The sequence below is a fragment of the Pseudonaja textilis genome, chromosome 3, assembly GCF_049901715.1.
Source record: "Pseudonaja textilis isolate UNSWEBS1 chromosome 3, rPseTex1.2, whole genome shotgun sequence".
Taxonomy (NCBI): Eukaryota; Metazoa; Chordata; class Lepidosauria; order Squamata; family Elapidae; genus Pseudonaja; species Pseudonaja textilis.
Genome location: NC_141992.1, coordinates 152,323,635 through 152,344,498, shown reverse-complemented (window position 1 = coordinate 152,344,498; position 20,864 = coordinate 152,323,635). Strand labels below are relative to the sequence as shown.

The following is a 20,864-nucleotide window of genomic DNA, read 5'->3' as shown; positions in this document are numbered from 1 at the left end:
TGAAGCCCTAATGTCATTTTTTGTCTTTTTAACAGATCGCATCTGCTTTTCAAAGGAAGAATAATCATGCCTGGAAGGGACATGGTTTCTAAGCAAAGCTTGATTCTCAGTCTGCAAAGTGGAAGAGAAAATGGAAATCGCAATAATGGGGAAAGGATTTTCTAAGCATCAGACTGGAAGGAAAAAAAAGTAGATGAGCCACAACAGTTATCTTGGTGCAGCTATACGCTGAGAGAGAGAATGCCAAAAGTAACTTCTAACCCGCTAGTGTTTTGTAAAATGCAGCATTTTAACTGCATTTTGAGTGGGAAAGAAAGAATACACCTTTTTTTCAATGAATAAAGAGTGGGTACCTTCAAAATAAAACTTGGATTTCAGGAATTATGACAAAACAAGCAAATTCAACCTTTCCTTTTAATACATGGATTATTTTATTGGACTTTTTGTTGCTGATTTCCAAAGTTGTAAGTTCTATCATTGTTTTATTACAATGATTGAACTTTTATTATTAATATGGCTTATTTATTTCTGGCTCAACCACATTTTTATTCATGGTAAATGGAGTCACATAAATTCAATTTTAGGGGGTCATGTACATGGAGAAGATCATAGTACAGAAACCCAAATAATTACATTTAGTAATAAAAAAGAGATGCAACGAGTCATTCAGATGACTCAATATTTTCAGGATAATGTCCGTTCAGTTTCTGCTAAGCCCTTTAACTCTCCTGGCTAAATGCAGTAGCTACTCTTATATATACATATATACATATACATACACACACACACACACACACACACACACACACACCAATTTGTAACAGACCTTGAATAATTTGGATGGTATGTCATAAACAACAGTACCAGATTTTTTCCCTATTGGTCATTTGTATGGATGTATGCAAATTACTAGTTTATTAGCTTGGCCAAAAATATTTTTGAAATGCAAAGATTAAGAACAAATAAAGTGATCACTTTTTGTTTTTCTTAACTTTTACTTTTTCCACATGTAGTTTTACATTACCTTTGATTTTTTTAATATAAATACACATGAAAATCTACACCAATCGAACTAATTCTTTTAATATACATTTGTAGAGATGTTTGCTTAATTTGTATCTACTATTTTCTCTAACGCAATGCCTTTTATTCCTTCACAAAAGAACATATTTATAGCTTAGGGCTAAACCATGGTCCTTAGTACTCTCTTAGTATGGTTGTTTGCTTGCAGATGTTTCATTACCCAACTAGATATCATCATCAGTGCTAGTGAGTGTGATATTTGATCTGTTTATATACAGATAGTATTCAACTTACAACCACAATTGAGCCAAAAACTTCTGCTGCTAAGCAAGGCAGTTGTTAAACGAGTTGTGCCTCATTTTACAACATGTTTTGCCATAGCTGTTAAGCGAATTACTGCAGTTGTTAAGGGAATTATGCAGTCATTAAATGAATCTGGCTTCCCCCATTGACTTTGCTTGTGAAAGCTGTCTGGGGAGATTTCAAATGGTTATCATATGATTCCAGGACATAAACCATAACTGTCATAAGCACATGCCAGTTGCCAAACATCTATATTTTGATCATATGACCATGGGAATGCTGCAACGGTCCTTAAGCTTGAAAAAGTCATAATTCAAAGGCACATAATTCAGAACAGTTGTAGATTTGAATGGTCACTAAAGTCGAGGACTACATGTACTATAGTTTGCCCTGCCAGAACTGGTGGATGTTTCATTTGCTCCTTGATAGTTTCTTGCTTGTTCTTTGTCTGGTGTTAAGCCCTGTTTATCTTGATACTAGCTGATAGAGAGGACATGTTCGTGTCTTCTTTTGTTTCCTTCTTTTGAACAGTATGTAAATATAGTTTATATATACTGTATGCATCTATCAATGGCTGATTTGTCTGAATGCCAAACTTTCGGTAATACCCTTGGGTTTTTGGATTTTGTACTCATCTGAATAATACAAGCTCCACTAACACTGGCAGGGCAAGCTATGGTATATAAATAGGGAGCAAACCTGATGATGTTATCTAGATGGGCAACAAAACATCAGCAAGCAAACATCCAAGCTCAGAGACCACCAATGATATATTTTTGCGAACACTGGAACTATATCATAAAGTTTGGAAAAACACAAGTACCATAGCACGACTAGATTCAGTTTGCATATTGTGTTAGTCAATACAAGCTGAGTGCATTTAACATCCTAGCAATGATAGCTATAGCGCCCTAGAACAGCACAGAAAGGGTAAAAATTCAGTAGCAGGAAGAACAGCTAAAGAAATAAATGTGGACGACTGAAGTTTTAAGTCTTCCACAGCTTATGAACTGCCACATGAATAAGCCAGAGAAAAGCAAAAGGCCAAGTTTAACGGGAATATTTTAATAAATGACATATCATGCATATACTTACATGTGTAATCCAAAGAAGCTCGGGGGACATGAGATTACAAGAAACTTGAATCTGTCCTCTAATGCAATGTTTTATTTAAAAAAGAAAATGAAACAAAGTTCCAAGTAAGGATGATTAAGAATATCTTACCCCCGTCTAGGCTGCGAGACATTGTGTAGCGTTTGCTTGAGGAACGTTCAAAGTAAGGTGCAGGGCGGTCAATCAATGCACTAGCTCTTCTTGTCTGGGCTTGTGTCCTTCCACTGTAGCGAAACTTAGAACCTAGTGTGAGGAATTTTTTTGGAGGAGCTTCTGGTAGCAAGAGTCTAGAATATATCACACATGATAAACATTACAAATGACTGATTTTCTAAACTGAAACAAAAGATTGTGTTTTCAAAACTATTTTCTTCCATTCTTGAATTGACGGGATGTGATATTTAGTATCACTTTAAGCAATAATTAAAAAAGCAGTGTAAAACATTTTATTGTAATTTAGCAATTATAAAATGGTGTATGAAATATTTCAAGCTTTAATGTGTTTGTCAGATGGAGTTAGTCCTTTAATGAAGACAGCAATACTTGAAAAGAGAGTAAGTGATTTCTTTAAACTACAACGATGTACTAATCAGTCTGGGTTTGTTCTAAACAGATATATAAGAAACAACATCGGACATATTCTGAGTATCAAAGTAAAAAGTAAAGTAATCCCTGCGAATTTTTACTCTGCTAGTCATTGCTGACTATAGCGACAGGGTTCATCTCCGTTTCAATGCCAGAATAATAATATTCTGAGTGTACTGTTAAGTTGTTGTTTTTTAAATGGACTGGCAGTCATAAGCTGTAAATTGCATTATCATGCCACTTGTTTAACATGGATTCCAGAGTGAATTATAGCTTCTTACAGCCGAGCTATCTATACTAAAATGGCCTGCGTAAATATATTTTGGTTGATACAAATAGAAACTAATGTTCTACAAGAGATCATTAAAAAATAAAAGTAATGGAACAAATGTCTGGGATAAAAGCCAAATTTCTCCCTTTTTGCTTCACCTTTATTTGAATGAAGATAAAAACTCTTAAAAACTCTTTAAAAATTCACTCAGTGAAGAATTAATATGTGTAGCTTGCAAGATTAAATTTATATAGTACTAAAACTCTCTTTCCTATAACCCTTAACTGGGTAAAACAATGCACCTGTTTGAACCAAGATACCTTCAATGGGCTAACTTACAGAATGTGTCCCAAACCTGTGGGATCCAGATTAAGGAAGGGATGAATTAAAGCTTCCTTAAATGGAACAACCCTCCTGCAGCAATGTATTAATGACTGCCTGGACTCACTTGCAAGTCACCCTCCTGCACTAACAGACCTATGATCCTGACCACTTCAAAGGAGTGAAACTGCTTCTAGATAACTGGGTAAATCCCGTCCTTGGGTGAGGAACCTACTCCACACTTCCAAGTGATTTTATCCATTCAAGTGCTTGAGAAATTGTCCCACATGGTCCTGTAAATGTTCTTATGAGTCTTCCTCCCCTAGGGAGGGACTGGATGACTGTAAACAGAGCTACTAGCTGGCACTCTGCATATACAGTAAGAGCAGATGAATACTTGCATTTCACTGCTCTTACTGCCACAAGATAGGCATTAATGTAATCAGACAGATTTGTTTGCTTTCCTCCAGTGGTTGTCTCGCAGTCTCTTGGCCCTTTTCAACACCCTCAATTCCTCCATGAATCACAAGGAGCACTGGGAGTGATGGGAACAGACTTGCTACTGTCCAGGGTTCTGGCCACCTTTTGGTTCCAGACTGTGGTCAGAGCCTCCACAGGACCATGCAGCAGAGCTCCTGGGTTGTCCTCCAGCTCTCTCTAGAACTTGAATGAGTTACCGAGAGGGAAGCATTGGAAAATCTCAAGGACAGCAGGGCATGATCTGACCGTGACAGAGGTTATAATGATACACCCTCCACAAGATCACATTGCCAGTGCTGTGACAAGATCATTTCAGTGATGTGTCCACTTTCCCCAGGTAGGCAATGGATGACCTGGGATAGGTCCAAGGCCATCAAATCCATGAATTTGTTATCACATGCTTTTTACTGGAAAGGTTGTTTGATCTCTTCAATGGAAGAATGAGAGTATGCTTCAATGACTAGAATAACTCCATCCTGGAGTGTAACTTGATACATGAATATGCACCACATCCAAAATATGGGGTTTTTCTATACATTCAAAATCTGTATTATAAGTTTACTGGGTATCAAAAAGAGAACAGATGTTTACTAACATGGCTTTCAATTATAGTTTTGAGAATTTATTAACATTTTGTGAAGAGGTCTGGTGTCTATTATATTTTTCAGCGGGCAGCCATGATCAGAGGTCAAGAAGAATGTTACATCTGTTTGTATACCTTTGTCCAATTTATTCTTATTTCATTGTGATGAACTTTGAAATAATCCTTTAAAAAGAACTATGTACCTGAAAAATGTATGATGTTCAACACATACTTTCCATAGACGTTTTGCAGCACGATGATTTGGTAGTTTAAATCCAATTGTACTTTCAAATTGCTCAAACTAGAAAATAAGAAAAAAATCCAGGTTGACAAATATATCAACATATTTTGTTTTAACCTTGGTCAAATAAAGCGACTTTACTGTAGGTTTCTTCCTTTTACTTTTAACAATCTTAATCTTTAGATCAATCAAATACTGTAGGTTTTGATTTCACTTCATTTCTTTTTAGTCCTATCACACAACATTCTTCAACACTTTACCAAGCCTCTTTTGTAAATCCAGTAAGAAAAAAAATGTTCAGGTCATTCTATTGATTTATTATTTGTGTTTCCTTTTTGAATTTTAAAACATCAGACAATTTCTTTTGTAAATCCAATGAAACATCATTTCCCAAGTCATTGCCTTGGCCTATCAGTTGTAAATCTATTTTTGATATCAACTCTATCTTACCAAATAAAATTTACTCTGTATCTTTCATTTCTTCAATAACATCTTTTAGACATAGTCTACCAAAGAAAGACATCATTATTACTATTGACTCTATTTTGCAAAAATATCCTTCAATATTTGCATTTTATAGGCTCACTTTCTTCCCCCTCTATCTAAAATCTTCAGTTTCCTCTAGTGTCCAGCTTCTGTGGGCTACACTGCGTCTTATCTGATCATCTAGTCTATCTAATCTACAGGTCTTCCTCCTGTCTCTCAAGTTCATTCCCAGATATCATTAATGTTTCCCTGGAAGTTTAACCTGGAGGTCAGTTAAGTTCTGCTGTTAATATAGTTTTATGCTTAGGACGCAGTGTTTACCTCAGGCATATTGGGTCACAGTTTGTAGCTGTTGATTTTAATCTTTGTAATTGCTATTATGAGAAGGGAAACCATTTAAATTACTTAAATAAATACATTCTCAACATAAGCTGTCTCTCTAAAGGAAGTTAGAGGTTTAGCTTTCTACTATACAATAGATTCTCACCGGTGTTCTCCCTATTTTCCATTATATCAACCCAAATAAAGTGATGGAGAAATGATTTCCACTGGGAGAAACAAGAATTTATTGCTATAAATTCAATATGGCAATATGGTTTATAAGCATTGCACTGCCACAATAAACCAAAATAAAATTTAAATTAATACCAGAAAAGCCAACAACAGATAATACAGTGTGTTCGATATTATATTACAAATTCTTGTTTTTTCTCCTTGCAGGAAAACAGAAAATAATTACAACAGAAGTAAACAGGGAAAGGGAGAAGCTGAAAAGTCAAGTTTCAAAATATTTCAAGGCTGAACCTATTAGCCTAATATATAAATACATTACACTGTATTAATTTCTAAAGTAAAATTCATGTCAAAGGTCAGTTTAATGTCAGGGTTCCAAGTAATAGACCCACAGCAAGCAAAACTCCGAAGTAGGTAGGTGTGTAAATGTTAACACAATTAACAAAAAATAGCTTTATTGGATATATCATATTGGCACAGATCTGGTGAAAACTGACTCTGAAGATTCCCAGTTTTTATCTAATTAAAAGTAATAGTTTGTCACTTTCTCAAAACAATCAGTCACATGGTCCAAACACACCGCTGTCTGGTTGCCAGGTGACATCACTCCTCCTTCCTCTGACCAGGTGTGAGAATGTCCTTGGTTCCCAAGAAAAAGTATTTTGTTTTGGCTACAAAATCCCAGCGACCTACAATCCCCGCTCCCTATTCTTCAGTGGCAACACTGAAGCTTCCACGAAGTCTTCAGTTAGGTCTGCTTCAGGACTGACAATTCAATATGTAGACATATGAAACATGACAAAGTGCTAATGTAAGTTTTGTATTAAAATGAAGGGGTTTCCCCTCCTTCATATATAATATTTGAGTATTTTTATTGTGAGTAAAATATAAAAACTAGAAAAAGCATTTTCTCCATTTAGGGTTAAAATATTGCAATTTATATAGTGGATTCTCTTAATATAAATTATGATAAAGACTAATGAGTAAACAAAAGCATATATTATTCCCCACAGCAAGAAGAAGCAGAGATAGTCCAATTGATTCTTTTATCTAAAGAAGAGAATATATTTAACCTTGTTTCTATTTAGAAATTGCTTCCTGTGTTTGCAATGAAAAAAAAAAGAAACCTTGATTTTGATTGTACTAATTACATATAGGTTTGTTGTTACAGAAATAGCTAGTATATATATACTGTTATATAAAAGTAAAAAGTTGAGGTTATAATGTTGTTATTTTCTGTGCTAAAGAAAATTGGAAGTTAGTGCCTTTTTCTTTCCTTTTCCCTCTTCCTCCTCCTAGTTTTCTATTAGTTTTTTAAAAATTTCTCTTTATATTTTGATAAACTATATTTTGATAAATGAAAATGTAAAACAAGACAAACATAAGAAACAATTTCATTCAATTTTACTTACTTCCCCTGGTCGAATTTTGATGTAGAAGTTATTCCTCTTATATGAAATTTTGAGAACCTTAGGCCAAGCAAATCTGTTTATTCTGAGTCTGTCTCGATAAATCAAGAGACCACTTGCACAAACACCTAACATGATTTCAACTCCTTCAGAATCCTGAAAAACATTTTTTTTAAAATCTAACATCAATTCCAAGAGTTATTTATCAGCTATGATATTTCATTTTTATCCTTTTCATAAATTTAAGAAAGCACATAAGAAAACAAAATTAACTAAAATGTTATACAATTCTTTGCTATCTATATCGTCAGCTAGATAGAATAAAGTTTATTGACATCCTATGAGACTGTGTAAATTAAATACCACACTCTTAATTTAGCATGTAGTCAAAAACATATAGAGAATTCCCAGAGGAAACATTAAACATCTCTATGTTTAATGAAGAAATCACAATTTGTTTATATGGTAAATGGTATGTACGAAACCCTTCCTAGGGGAAAAAGATAATTATTAAACATATAATAATATGTAGTAACAAATATTTAAATTATATAAAATTAATTGTTTTCCTGCTTCTTTCCAACTGCTACTTCCTTTTGGTTATTAGCTAGTAAACTACTGTATACTTGGAAGAGAGGGGACCAAAACTGTTATTTTAATATCCCTTTGAAAAAGAAAACAAATTTTCAATATAATTCTTACGTTTAATTATGTCTTTAGACTATCATGCCGGCCTCAATGATCCCAATTTTGATGTTCATATGTTCTTTAGAAAGACCTAATTGCATTACTTTCAGAATTTTTTGATAGCCGAAGTGGCCAAAATTTTTGCTGAATAGTTATTTGCCCAAAGATGCCTATTTAACTTATATTTGTTAAAGACAATTAACAAAAGATAAAAGTTAAGGTTGTTTTTCACTCTTAATGTATGTATTTGCCTGCATACTGTCTGAAGACATTTTGAAATCTATTATGCACCTAGCTCATTTTAGAAAATATTTTATTCAGAATGATACTGGAATACTGATATGATCCAACACTTTTTAAACTTCTTAAGCAATTATAAATTGACAAAAAATAGCCAGTTTGGTCCAGTAGTTAAGACATCAAACTAACCCAGGAGACTGTGAGTTCTAATCCTGTTTTAGGCCTGAAAATTGGCTGTGGTGACCTAGAATGTTGGGGAAAATATGCTGACTCTGTAAATCACTTAGAGTGCTGTAAAACACCAAGAAGCGGTATATAATTCTAAGTGCTATTGTTATTGCTAAATCAATCAGATTTCTCATTCAAGGTATAAAAGTCAAGGCTCAATAGTACTATTTTAAAGTGCAAAATACAATATAAATTTTTAGGTAGTGGTTAGCATTGGTGGAAAAATAGAAGGAAGGGAGGAATGTGTTACCAAGATTTGTTTTTGTGATTTTTAACTTATGATTTATTAATGTTTTGCTTTGTTTATGGTATCATTATTCTTATTTGAGTTCTGTTTAAATACTCGGTCAAACTCATGTAAAACTCATTACGCAAAGAGACAGCTCCCTGAAGAAATTAGTAATGCTGGAAAAGATAGAAGCAACGAGAAGATGGTAACTAAAAACAAGGTGAATGGACACAATTACAGTGGTAGTAAGTACACCATTGAAAGCGCCAAACTAGGCAGAACACCTTAGAGAAGGTCTATCTATGATTGCTAAGAACTATCTGACTTATGCAGAAGTTGAATTATTAGACTGCTGAATACAATATGTACCTTGGCATGATGTAGATCTACTCCATACATGGACAGTTTTTTGGCATTTTCCAGAAAGTGCATTTCTGCTTCTGCAGGTGTCATTCCCCTAAAGTTAATCAATATGAAAAAAACCCACATAAGAACAAGTGAAAGTGAAGTTGTTTCATGCGGGAGAAAAAATTCTTCAAAATGTAGGTTCTCCTGTGCATATGCCAAAGTCGATGAGTTGCAATTTGTTGTATCCAAGGGATTTGCTTTAAATGGAGGTATTAAGGCAGACTGTTTTGGTTTTTAAAACTAAGGCACTTGAATGACTAGAGTCAAGACAACTTGCACAGCAAAGCAGACCAGGATGTTCCATAGAACCATTATTTATAAACATGGTTTCCCTCTGCATGTCTCACCTATGGCTTTTATGAAGCTCTATTACTTTATCTTCCAGTTCTTTAGTATGATTTGGTGCAAAGCGGAATTCACTGACATAGTCACTCCCGTATTCATCAGGATCATAATCTCCAAGCTCTGACTGCACTGTATAGGAGCCTAATAGTGCAAGTGTGACAAAAGAACATGGCAATCGTCCAGACACAATGTCATCTCGCAGCTGCAAGCAGAGATAATACCTGCAACAAATTTATATTTTAAAAAGCGTATTAACATTTCTCTATTTAAGCAGAAGCATTAAAAAATACACTCATTCATAAGCAAATATACAATTTATACAAAACACATTGCTATTTTCAATAGTGGACATAAAAAACAGCAAGAAGGAATATTGGGGGGACGAAAGCACTTTATAACCCATGGATACATACACACAATCTGGAAACGAAAATAATTGCCCTGTATCAAAAAACATGCACAATTGCTAAAACGCTGTTTGCAGCAACAGTTTTATTGCTTATGCAAGGCACAGCAAGATCTAGTGACAATTTCTATTTTTTAAGCTATTATTAACTAAATGAACAATTGCTTGCAAACAATTTCATCTATTAATTTCAGCAATGATCTATTCTGAATTTATTCAACTGAATCTTTTTGAGAAATTTTTGCAATAAAGAGTTCTCCATTATAAAAACCTAGATAATGAAAGAGAGATGGAGCCAATGGTTAAGGCACCAGTCTAGAAGCTAAGAAAATGTGAGTCTAGTCCAAACTTATGCATGAAAAAACCCAGTTCTGTGACTTTGGGCCAGTCTCTTTCAGTTCAATTCAGGCTGGACTATTAGGTATATTCGCTGCCCTGACTTATTTATAAAAATAATAAAGGTGGGATATAAATAAATAAAATAATGAAACTTACCATAAGCTCTTTAATATATCTCCCAATAATTCCCCATGTAAAGGGTTAAAACAACAAGTTGGGTTTCCACATACACCACGCTAGGAAGCGCTCATTAACAAGAAATATCGGAATTGTATTTTTTAAAAATATATATGGGATTAGGAAGAAGAGAAATCTACATTTTAAAATGTTATCAAGCCTCAAAAACTGATCTTTGCAATTCCTAACTCTGCAATAAGGATAAATTTGAGTGACTCTAAGATAAGCCCCTAGAAATGAGGCTAAATTTCAACCTCATTCAGGAGAGAATGTTAGATGAAGTAACAACATCCTAATAAGTATGAAAGCTTTTCCATTACTTATTATCAGCTCAATAACAGAATAACAGAGTTGAAAGGTATGTTCAAGTCATATATTCCAACCATTTGCTCAGGCAGGAAACCTTATACTGCAATGATTGAAATCAGTTGACCTTATGGTGACAATTTATTAATAAGCAAATTATGGCTATAATGATTTTTTTTAGAAATAATTTCTGTTCAGTGATAATGCATAAACTACCTTGTAATATCTTCAGAAAGTTGGGCAGGATCTGGAGGGTAGAATTTAACATTGAACGAGAAATGCCAAGCACCACCTAAAATACAACAAAATATTAGTGGGATTATTTGTCTTCTGCACTCACTATAATTACCATATTTACTGAGGTAGATATTGTTATTACTTTCAACCCTGATGCTTATTTCTCCCGTTCTTTAAAATTCTTAGAGCCATTTCCATCCTATTTCTGAGAGTTTTATTCAGCAGAGCTTCAAAATCTACATCCGTAATCCAATGAAACTACACACACACACACCATCCATCAGCATCTTTATGCTACTTTAGCATAAATGAAATTGTAAAGAAAAAGAAGAGATGTTATTGGGCATGCTTGATGGGAAAAGAATACTTTGTATAGCATAAGTGGTTTGAACGTTTACATTTCATGTGGTGATTTTTAACAGTTTCATTTTGCCAACTATTTCCTACTTTTTTCTTGGTCTGTCCTTTGTTATTTGTGATCTAATGACTTCCAAGTAAGGTTATCATAATAAAGTCTATGTGAAATGTCCCTTGAAAAGCTCTGAATGATTTGGAATATGGATGGAATCCAGTGATTATTTTATAAAGAGCTCTTTTCTGCGTTGAAAGCTCTCAATAGCATAAAATTGGAATTTCATAAATAATGTTAGCCTGTATGAACTAAATTTTGACCTTTTAAAGATTTCTCCTCTGACTCATTAATTTATAATTCATATGCATACACAAGGAACTGCAAGGTACAAAAATTGAGCCAAATTGGTCACAATGTCTATAGTATAGAACAGTCACTAAGCGATGATTTAGTTCCTTCACTGCATTTGAAAAACCAATAGCTATTTTATTCCAGCAAGATGGCAGAAGTCAAATTTTGTACAAAAGCTAGATTGCTATTTGTAAGAATTGCTGAAATGCCCGAAACTGTCTTCTTAAAACCAAGTATTTTGTACTTTAGAAGCACCGGTTGTTTTTGGAGGTTGGCCTAGATGGTTTTATGTATTCTTGTGCATGGTCTTGAAAGGGTAGTTTGAATGGCAACACACATTGTTTTACCAATTACAAAATACACCATATCAGCTTTGTTTTGTTTAAAGCTGTTGTATGACCTCGGATTTTATTCTGAAAGTACTGCTCTGACAGCATCAATCAGTAAGTCTTTTAATCACATTTTAATACTTTCCCTGTTTGCTGCACTCTAGTTTAACTGTATATGCAATGATAGATACAGATGTTGAAAGTAAGTCAGGTTCTATTATTAAAGCCTTGTGTCACAGGTTCCTTTAGCTATATACAAATTCAGTGGGCTACCAAACCCTCAGAAAAACCACACTAGCCTCCTTGGCCTCTAGGAAACCCACATACAAGCAGACCCAATGGGTAGTAGTCTCAGTTCCTTTCCACACTCTTCCCAGGTCTATCACTGCTCCTAATATTAGTAGTAGACTATTCCTGCTCTTAGGTCCAGGCTGCTTCCAATTCTTTATTTTCAGAGTCACAGAAATTATCTCCCTTCCCATAATATGACCAACACACAAACCATTCCACCACAACACACCCAGTTTATTTCTGCTTTGCTTTTATAGCTGCTGGGCAACTGAGCTGTCTTAAAGGGGCAGAGCACCATTAGCCTAGGTGCTAGCCAATTGTTATGCTTCATGGAACAGGCCTTATGGAAATTCTGAAAGAGCAACATATATTATTTTCTCTGTACAGAGATTCCATCCTTTAAATCAGGCCTGTACCCTGTGCTGCCCACCAAGCAGACTTATGTGGCTTGTCAGCGGGGGGTTTTTAAATCAATAAACTCATAAAGTTTAATATATCTCTGTAGCTTTTGTCATGCCAACAAAATAATTACTTTGTTTCTCACAGAAGCTTTTTCTTTATAGAAATCTTAACATTTTAAAAGTATTGCTAGTTTCATCATGCTATAAGTAAGCCTGTATGAAAACAGAAATTTTATTTTAATTTCTGATAGGTAATGCTTACTGCAAAATGCACTTGTTTATGCATATTGTACCAATGGAGACAAATCAAGATAGCAAATATTTATCCCTGCAGGCCTCAAAAGTTGAATTCTACCTGAAAATAACTATCTTACTGAGGTAAACATTGATGCTTATATCTGGACAGTATTCAAACATAGAAAATGTTTCCTCTTTCACTTGATAACCTAGATATTACTCTGATTTAAAATTCTTTTACATTCATAAATAAAATCTTAAATCACAAGTATTAATGGCAGGGTAACTGTATATATAAAGTCGCTTGTTTAATCTTGATAGATCATCTTCACAAATAACAATGTTTAGATGGAAAGTACAAGAAAAAAGTGAAGACATATAAAAGTCTCTTTAATGGTACAATTCAACCTTTCTGATGAGAAATTTTTAATTGACTTCTAGATGATAAATTTTAAATGACCAATGGACTTTGATGAAAAAAAATTGGTTTCAAAATTGAGACCCAAGTTAAATATCTGGTGATTCCACAGACTATATAAATTGTGTTGTTTCAGAATTATATTAAGTTATGGAATGATAACAGAAAGGATTTATTGAAGTGGGACAAACTCATCATTAATGGGTAATGATTAATGATTTACCTAGGATGTTAATTTTATTTCAGACAATACTGGTACTGAATGATAAACCATTTAAACAATGGCAAAAAGATATTTCTAAGTTTGTTGCATAGCAAGGGAAAACACCAAGAATTAAATATAAATTGTTGCAAGACACTAAAAAATATAATTTTCTTTTAGGTTTGATGGACAAATAGCTTGAAAAAATGGGACTTTGCTATTATACTGTGTATGACTTTTGTATGCACAGACCATGCTGTCAGGTTAGGATCTAATGCTTCTCTCCTCCCTGGGTACACTCCCTCCAATCTTTTCCCATTTTTGGAAGGTTGCAAATGGTTATCATGTGATGACAGGGGCACTTGGTAACTGGCTGTAAGTGTGAACAGATTGCCAAACATCCAGATTGCGAGGACATGGCTGCTGTGGGGATGCTGGGATGTCCAGAATTCCAAGGACTGGTCATAAATGCTATTTGTTCAGCCCAGTTTTTAAGTTCATTGAACAAATGGCTGTAGATCACCTATAAGTATTAGCATTTCCTTTACATGATACTGAAAGAACAATCACATCTTCGGCATTTAAAAAAATCCCGTTTCCAAATAAACAAACCCAAAGGTAGAGTTAAATCCCATATTAAGTGCACATACTGTAAAGATATAGCAACACATTGTTTCTATTCCACTACATATAACTTTGTTTCTCTCCTGAGCTGTTCAAAGCATCCAGTAGTGGGAGGTGCTTCAGTCTCTCCTAAGATAGGCTGGGTTTAATTACAAGGACGCTCCTCCTTGGTTTCTACACAAGTTCCTACATATAGCACCGTAAGTGTTCTACTAATTTTTTGCAACAAAAATAAATTTTACGGCACCTTAAAAATTGTGTTATTTATATTGTACAGGTGGTCCTCACTTAATGAGTACAATTGGGACTGACAGCTTGTCACTAAGCAAGACATGGTTATTAAATGAAACATCACATGATCGTGCTGAACTTACATCATTTCTGCTGCTGTTATTAAGCAAATCACCCATAGTCATTAAATGCAACATTAGATGACTGTGATCTGTGAATTACTGCAAGGTTGTTCAGACTTTGTCAGAAGCTGCCTATGAAGCTCAGAAATAACAAATGATAATTATGTGACCATAAAGACACAAATTTGAGGACCTGTAAAACTACTTTTTCAATGCCATAGTAAATTTGAATGGTTACTTACCTGAGGATTACTGTATAAACTTTCAAAAATGGGACATGATCCATAAAACCTATCATAATAATCTTTCTAGAACTTAATCGATATTGTAGTTCTTTCCTCAACTGCCACCATCATATATGCACAATACAGTACTAATCTTAAACTAATATCTATGCTAATAATATCTCATATTAAATATTTTCAAATATTTTATGCAAGGTTTTAAAATTATTCCTAGTTATCTAAATGGCACATGACTTGCTTCTTTGTGGTACCTATTGTTTTCCTCAGTATCCACTCAGCCAATTTGTGCAGACCAGTCTCCTTCAATTTATAGACTCATCTACTGGAACCGTGGAAACACATCTCTGTAACAATGTCTGCTTTCTGGAATGAGGTTTCCCCAACCATCCAAAATAGTTTTTACTCTGCTGTTGTTTCGAAGAATGAGACCACTTGCTTCATTGCCCTTGCCATCTTTTATCTTTATCTTCAATTTTACTAATTGAATTGTTGAGAGTTGTTGACAGCATACAAGTTTAATACATCATCACTACAACCTTCATCTTCATTATTACTGAGTTATTATTAAATGGTATTTTTAAAAATGTAGACCAAAACTTACTTCGGATCTGCTTTTTAATTTCCTTAGCTGGATCCAACCAATTCTGAAAAGAAACAATTTAAATATTTAAATTTGGACTTTCTGAGTTTAACTACTATAATAAAAGCAGTTGTATGTTCAATCAAATATTGTTTGCAAGAAGTTTGGGCATCTGTAAATGTACTTCAGGTTCAGATTTCTTTCTTAAGCTCCCCTCATAAATATTTCAATAATGAATGTTGGACCAACTTAGAAGAATTATCAAAGTAATAGGAATTTTGAGGGGGGGAAGTAAAAAAAAAACAATGAATGAGATACTAATCAGTTACTGTCTGGAAGGCTATATCTTTTTTAAAACTTTCACCAAGAACATACATACATAACACTAAAAGTGTGTTTTCCTTAAGTCTCAAAAATATCAAAATTAGATGTAATAATTGCTTTGAATATTTCAGAGGGTATTACTTAAGTTGTTATAGGGGTTCAGCTATAACTACTGTTAAGCAAAGCACTGGTTTCATTCTATAGCTGCTTATTCTTGGATTAAATATATTTGACCCCATGCTATCTCATGATTTCCTGCAATAAATGATTAATTTTACCTTCTGATTTTCCATATCTCTGTAAGTGAGTCCAAAATAATCTTTTTCCAGGAGGTTCAGGTGCTCACATACTTTGTCAAAAAGAATCTGGCCCTTTGAGCGTTTCTATAGTCAGGGAAAAAAATTCAGAATGAGGTTCAAGCTTCCTTTATCCTTGAACATCCTACGCTTTTAAAAAAATAATGTTTCATACAATGCAGACCTCATTAAAGCAATATTAGGCTTAATATATTTTTATTTATTCCAGGAAACAAACTTATTTCTCATTTGGAGGGACGTATATTAATATAAATCACTTATCCTAATTCAAGATGCTATATACTGCAACAATATTATGAAAATATTATTATCATTTCATTTCTGAAAATGCAATTCAAATAATATTATGTGTCTGCGCCTTAAAACTGAAGTTAGTTTCTAAGTTAAATGTTCCATGAAATCCAGCTGTTTTACACTTTAACAGCAATATATATTCTTCATAGAGAAATACAATCATGTCCTACACTGTTGGTACACAATATTAACCTTCCCAATTGTCTGCATCCTTCCATTATTTGTTCTGAACTTTCTAAGAATCTAAATCAGTAGGCAGAAATTAAAATTATTTTCAAAAACTTATAGCAGATATGAGAATACAATCAGCAGTGGGATCCTACCTGTTCCACTACTGGTTTGGTGACCCTGCATGAAGGCAGATTTCCACACACCAGCTGAGGCCTGCAGCACCAATCAGCTGAGAGATAAAGAAGAGAAAAGTGCAGGGGCAGGTGGGAGGGACGATCCAGCGTTTTTCTCTTCTTCCTGCTCTCAGCTGATCATCAGAGCCTTTTTTTACTACTGGTTCGGCCGAACCGGTAGCACACCACCACTGAATAGAATATAATCTAATAATTAAACAATACGTTTATATAGTTTCCATAGTGTATTTTCCACTCTTAATTTACCTGACTTTGAAAAACATCTGTTAAGTAAATATATGGTTACTGACGACAAATAGGTATCATCACTCCTTTTTACAATATATTGTAAAAAGAGGTAGCAGCTGTTGTTAAGAGATGCCTCTAAAACATCTTTAAATTTTTAACTAGCTCTTCTGCTTTTACTTCATCTATTTTAGTTTTCTTCTTCTGGAGATCTCCATTTTTATTATTTTTACTGCAGGCTGATATTTTATCATCTCTGCCATTTGTTCAGCTGCTGCAAAGCTTATCCAGCAAAAGAATGAGGACTTAAAAAACAAACATAGCAATACCACAGCAACAGCATTTTAGGCCTCTATTCCACCATGTAGTGATTTATAGCACTCTCTGAGCAGTTTACAATGTAGAAGCATTATTTGTGCATTGCCCCCAACAGTCTGCGTCCTCATTTTACACACCTCAGAAGAATGGAACTCTGAGTCAACCTTGAGCCCGTCAGGATCAAAGTCCACGTGGTGGAAAGAGTCAGACTCTAAAGTCATACTGTACTTTAATCACTGTGCCAACAATATTACTGACTTCACAAATGCACAAACAACATTATCAAGCTTCTGACTGCGGCTAACAACAAATTGGCACTCTTTTATTAAGCTTAGACACAAGCATCCAAGTACTGCTGCTAACTTAGTTAAAACAAGCTTATGCAGAGACAATTGTGATTTAAAATGAGATAACAAATTAGATAAAACCTAATTTGGAACTTAAAAAGAGAATGATGAATAAGCTGAGAAATCTAAACCTGTATCAAAAGCAAGTTTCACATGTCCAGGGAGCACTGGATTAAATGCAAGCAAATAATAACAGCTAATCCAGATTATTTGATTTATTTATTTGATTTGAATGTTTCCCATCTTGCCTAGAGGTGATTTTGGGTGGCTTACATTCATTGGTTACAGCAATTTGATACATCACTAATATTTTGGTACCTGCCCAATGGCTTCTCTGCAACTGGTACCATCCCATAATAAGCTTAGTACGATCCTGTTAATGCATATCTAAATATTCACCATTCTAATGAACTTTTGAGTGCAAAAGGTCAAACAAGATCCTCTTGACTTACTGTTATCTGTTTAACTGCTTATTTATTCTTCCCTATCTAAAGAATTTAAGAACTGGAGACAGAAAGTGACTGATCTGCTGATATCAGTAGTCCGTAAGGGGAAAGTATAGCACCAATATAGGGAAGGGAAGTGATAATACTGCTTTATACTACGCTAAATACTGTGTTCAGTTCTAGTCACAATCCAAAAAAAGATGCTGAGGTCCTAGAAAGAGTGCAGAGAAGAGCTACAAAGGAGTCTGTTGGTTAAACTCTATGAAGAATGGCTAAAGAAACTAGTTTTATTTGTTTCATTAAATTTTTATTCTGCCCATTTCCCCTATAATGAAACTCTGGTTTAGCTTAACAAAAATAAAGAGTGTTCTAAGACAGTGGTGGCTAACTTTTTTTGGCTCAAGTGCTGAAAATTGTGTGCACACTTGCCTGCGCACCAGCACCCAGAAAGGAATGTGTGATCCCCCCCTGCGCGACAAGCGCCTCTATGCATGCATGATTCCCCATGCGCACTGCGAGTCTCTGCGCATGTGCGTGAGACACCCCCATGTGCCACGCATCTGTGCATGCATGCATGATCCTGCGTGCATCTCTGCGCATGTGCGCAACCCCCCTGCATGCTACGCATCTCTGTGCATGCGCGCACATCTCCCGCACACCCCTTCCCCCCCGCGCATGCATGCCAGATACCCGACAATCAGCTGTCGGGCAGTGGCATGCACGTGCAGTGGGGCTCTTCCTGGCAGCATGCCGGCACGCGTGCCTTAGGTTCGCCATCACAGTTCTAAGAGATGAAGGGCTGTCACAGAGAAGAGTTAATTTATTTTCCATAGCACCTGAGGATAGGACAAGAAGCAATGGGAGGAAGTTTGTCATAGTGAAATCCAACCTAGAAATTAAGAAGGAGTTTCTGTGAGAACTATTAAGAAGTAAAACAGCTTTGCCTGTCTGAGTTGTTGGTGCTCTAAGTTGTTGGTGCTGTGAGCTTTCCATTGTTGGAGTTTCCAATTGTCTGAGATGGATATCAGGGCAAGAAATTGGACTAGAAGACTTTGAAGGTCCCTATGATTCAGATTGTCTCTGAGAATTACTTACAACTCTTGTGAAAATGCTGATAAATGAGCTGTTAAAGGCCAAAGCCATAATAGTCATGGAACATAGATAGCAGACAAAGGGACTGGAGGCATCAAACTGGCTCAAGGCAAAAGTTCACAGGTTGAAAAAAAAAAACCAATTTGGGCAAACTTCTTATTGTAATACCCCAAAGATGTTTTAGTTTTTTTCTTGAGTGATTTCCCTTAAGTACCCACCTATATGTCATAAGTTCACCCATGAAAAATGCAAAATAGGAACAGTCACAGACAGAATGTAATATTTTCCTCAACATCTATCCAGTCCTTCTGATGTACTCTAAAGTGAGCAGGACTATACATTTATTGACATGGGATTTTTCTGAAACTTAAGGCTTAAAATTTATATGTTGATGTATAATGGTTGTTGTTTGCTATACTGTGGGTTATTTTTTATTGTACTTTTATGATATACTTATAATCCTTTTTGTTAAGTTCTCACTAAAAAAGAGCAACCTTCTTCCTGATCTTCTCTAAAAAAACCTTTGTCTCGTGACTTCTTCTCTGTATGGATGGGCATTAATTATCCCATACACTGAAATAAAGTAATATTGAACCTCATTAGGTCCCATAGGAAGGTTTATCTTGTTTGCTGTCAGACTTATTCACAGAAAACCCTGGTTTTCAGTAATCACTTCAAGTGACAACAGAGAATGGTAATCTCTTCACTTACATTAAAACTCTTCCACTGTAGTACCCAAGCTGTCTCTATCTTTCCCTTTGTCTCCTCACAGAAAATGTTTAGATTACTTTAGATTACACATAATTTTTACTTGCTACCATTTGTCTAGATATATGTAAGTAGGTACAAATAAGAGCAATTTGCCGAAGATACAAAAGTAGTTCATTTTTCAATGAAATTTAGATTCATAATGTCACTGAAATGCTATTTAGTGCAACAGTAATGACTATTATTTGGAATAAAGCTTCAGACATTAGATTTCCAATAAAGGAATATCAACAATATGTACCTCACTCTCTGTCATTATACAACAATTATTCTCTTTTAAAAGATCATGGCTTAGTGCAGTGGTAGCTAACCTTTTTGGGCTCCTGTGCCCAAAATTGCAAGCGTACCAGCATGCCCATGCTCACATGCCAGCACCCAGAATGCAATGCGCGCCCCTCCCCACATCCCTTGCGTATGCCCGCGCAATCCCCACTCCCACCCCCTTACCTGCACTGTGCCTCTCAGCTGATTTTTTGGCTGGTTTGAGGCCTTTTTCGGCCTCCCAGAGGCTTGGAAAAAGCCTCTGCAAGGCTTCTCAGGCCAAATTATAGGCCCATTTCGTCACTTCCTGAAGTGACAAAAAGGGCCTGTAATTCAGCCTGAGAAGCCTTGCGGTGGCTTTTTCCAAGCCTCTGGGAGGCTGAAAAAGGCCTCAAACCAACCGAAAAAAAATCAGCTATGAGGCATGCACATGCACAGTGCGGTAAGTTTGCCATCACAGGCTTAGTGAATATATTTGTTCTTATCACCACAACTAGCATTTTTAACAGATACTCTTTACCATATCATCTTCTTTCAGCACCCCATAATCGCTTGCGGGGTAGAGTCTGGGGAACTGAATGGAGCAGATGCCCTTCCTGTCGCCAATGCAAAGGTTTGTTCAGCAGACATATTCTGAATATATTCTGAAAACCGAACATTCTCTCCTTTGGATTGCAACAGTTATAATGAATTATATTTCATCTTCATTTTTCTGTATCAAGAGCAGCTATACTTTAGTAAGAAAAGTTTAGCATACAATAATAGCTTAAGAAGTTGCTTATTATTTGCCATAT

The 20,864-nt window shown here is 35.2% G+C and overlaps 1 protein-coding gene across 34 annotated transcripts in view; it reads right to left on the bottom strand.

The window, feature by feature from the left end:
- Positions 1 to 20,864, bottom strand: part of EPB41L3 (erythrocyte membrane protein band 4.1 like 3) — a 134,090-nt gene that overhangs the window by 25,476 nt on the left and 87,750 nt on the right. For all 34 annotated transcript variants that reach the window (XM_087931133.1, XM_087931120.1, XM_026699369.2 and 31 more), the window contains 8 exons: positions 15,916 to 16,020; positions 15,335 to 15,377; positions 10,910 to 10,985; positions 9,468 to 9,686; positions 9,082 to 9,169; positions 7,332 to 7,484; positions 4,883 to 4,980; positions 2,551 to 2,726 (listed from right to left, as the gene is read on the bottom strand). In XM_087931133.1, the coding sequence (XP_087787259.1) occupies positions 2,551 to 2,726; positions 4,883 to 4,980; positions 7,332 to 7,484; positions 9,082 to 9,169; positions 9,468 to 9,686; positions 10,910 to 10,985; positions 15,335 to 15,377; positions 15,916 to 16,020 (958 nt within the window). The remainder of the gene's footprint in view (positions 1 to 2,550; positions 2,727 to 4,882; positions 4,981 to 7,331; positions 7,485 to 9,081; positions 9,170 to 9,467; positions 9,687 to 10,909; positions 10,986 to 15,334; positions 15,378 to 15,915; positions 16,021 to 20,864) is intronic.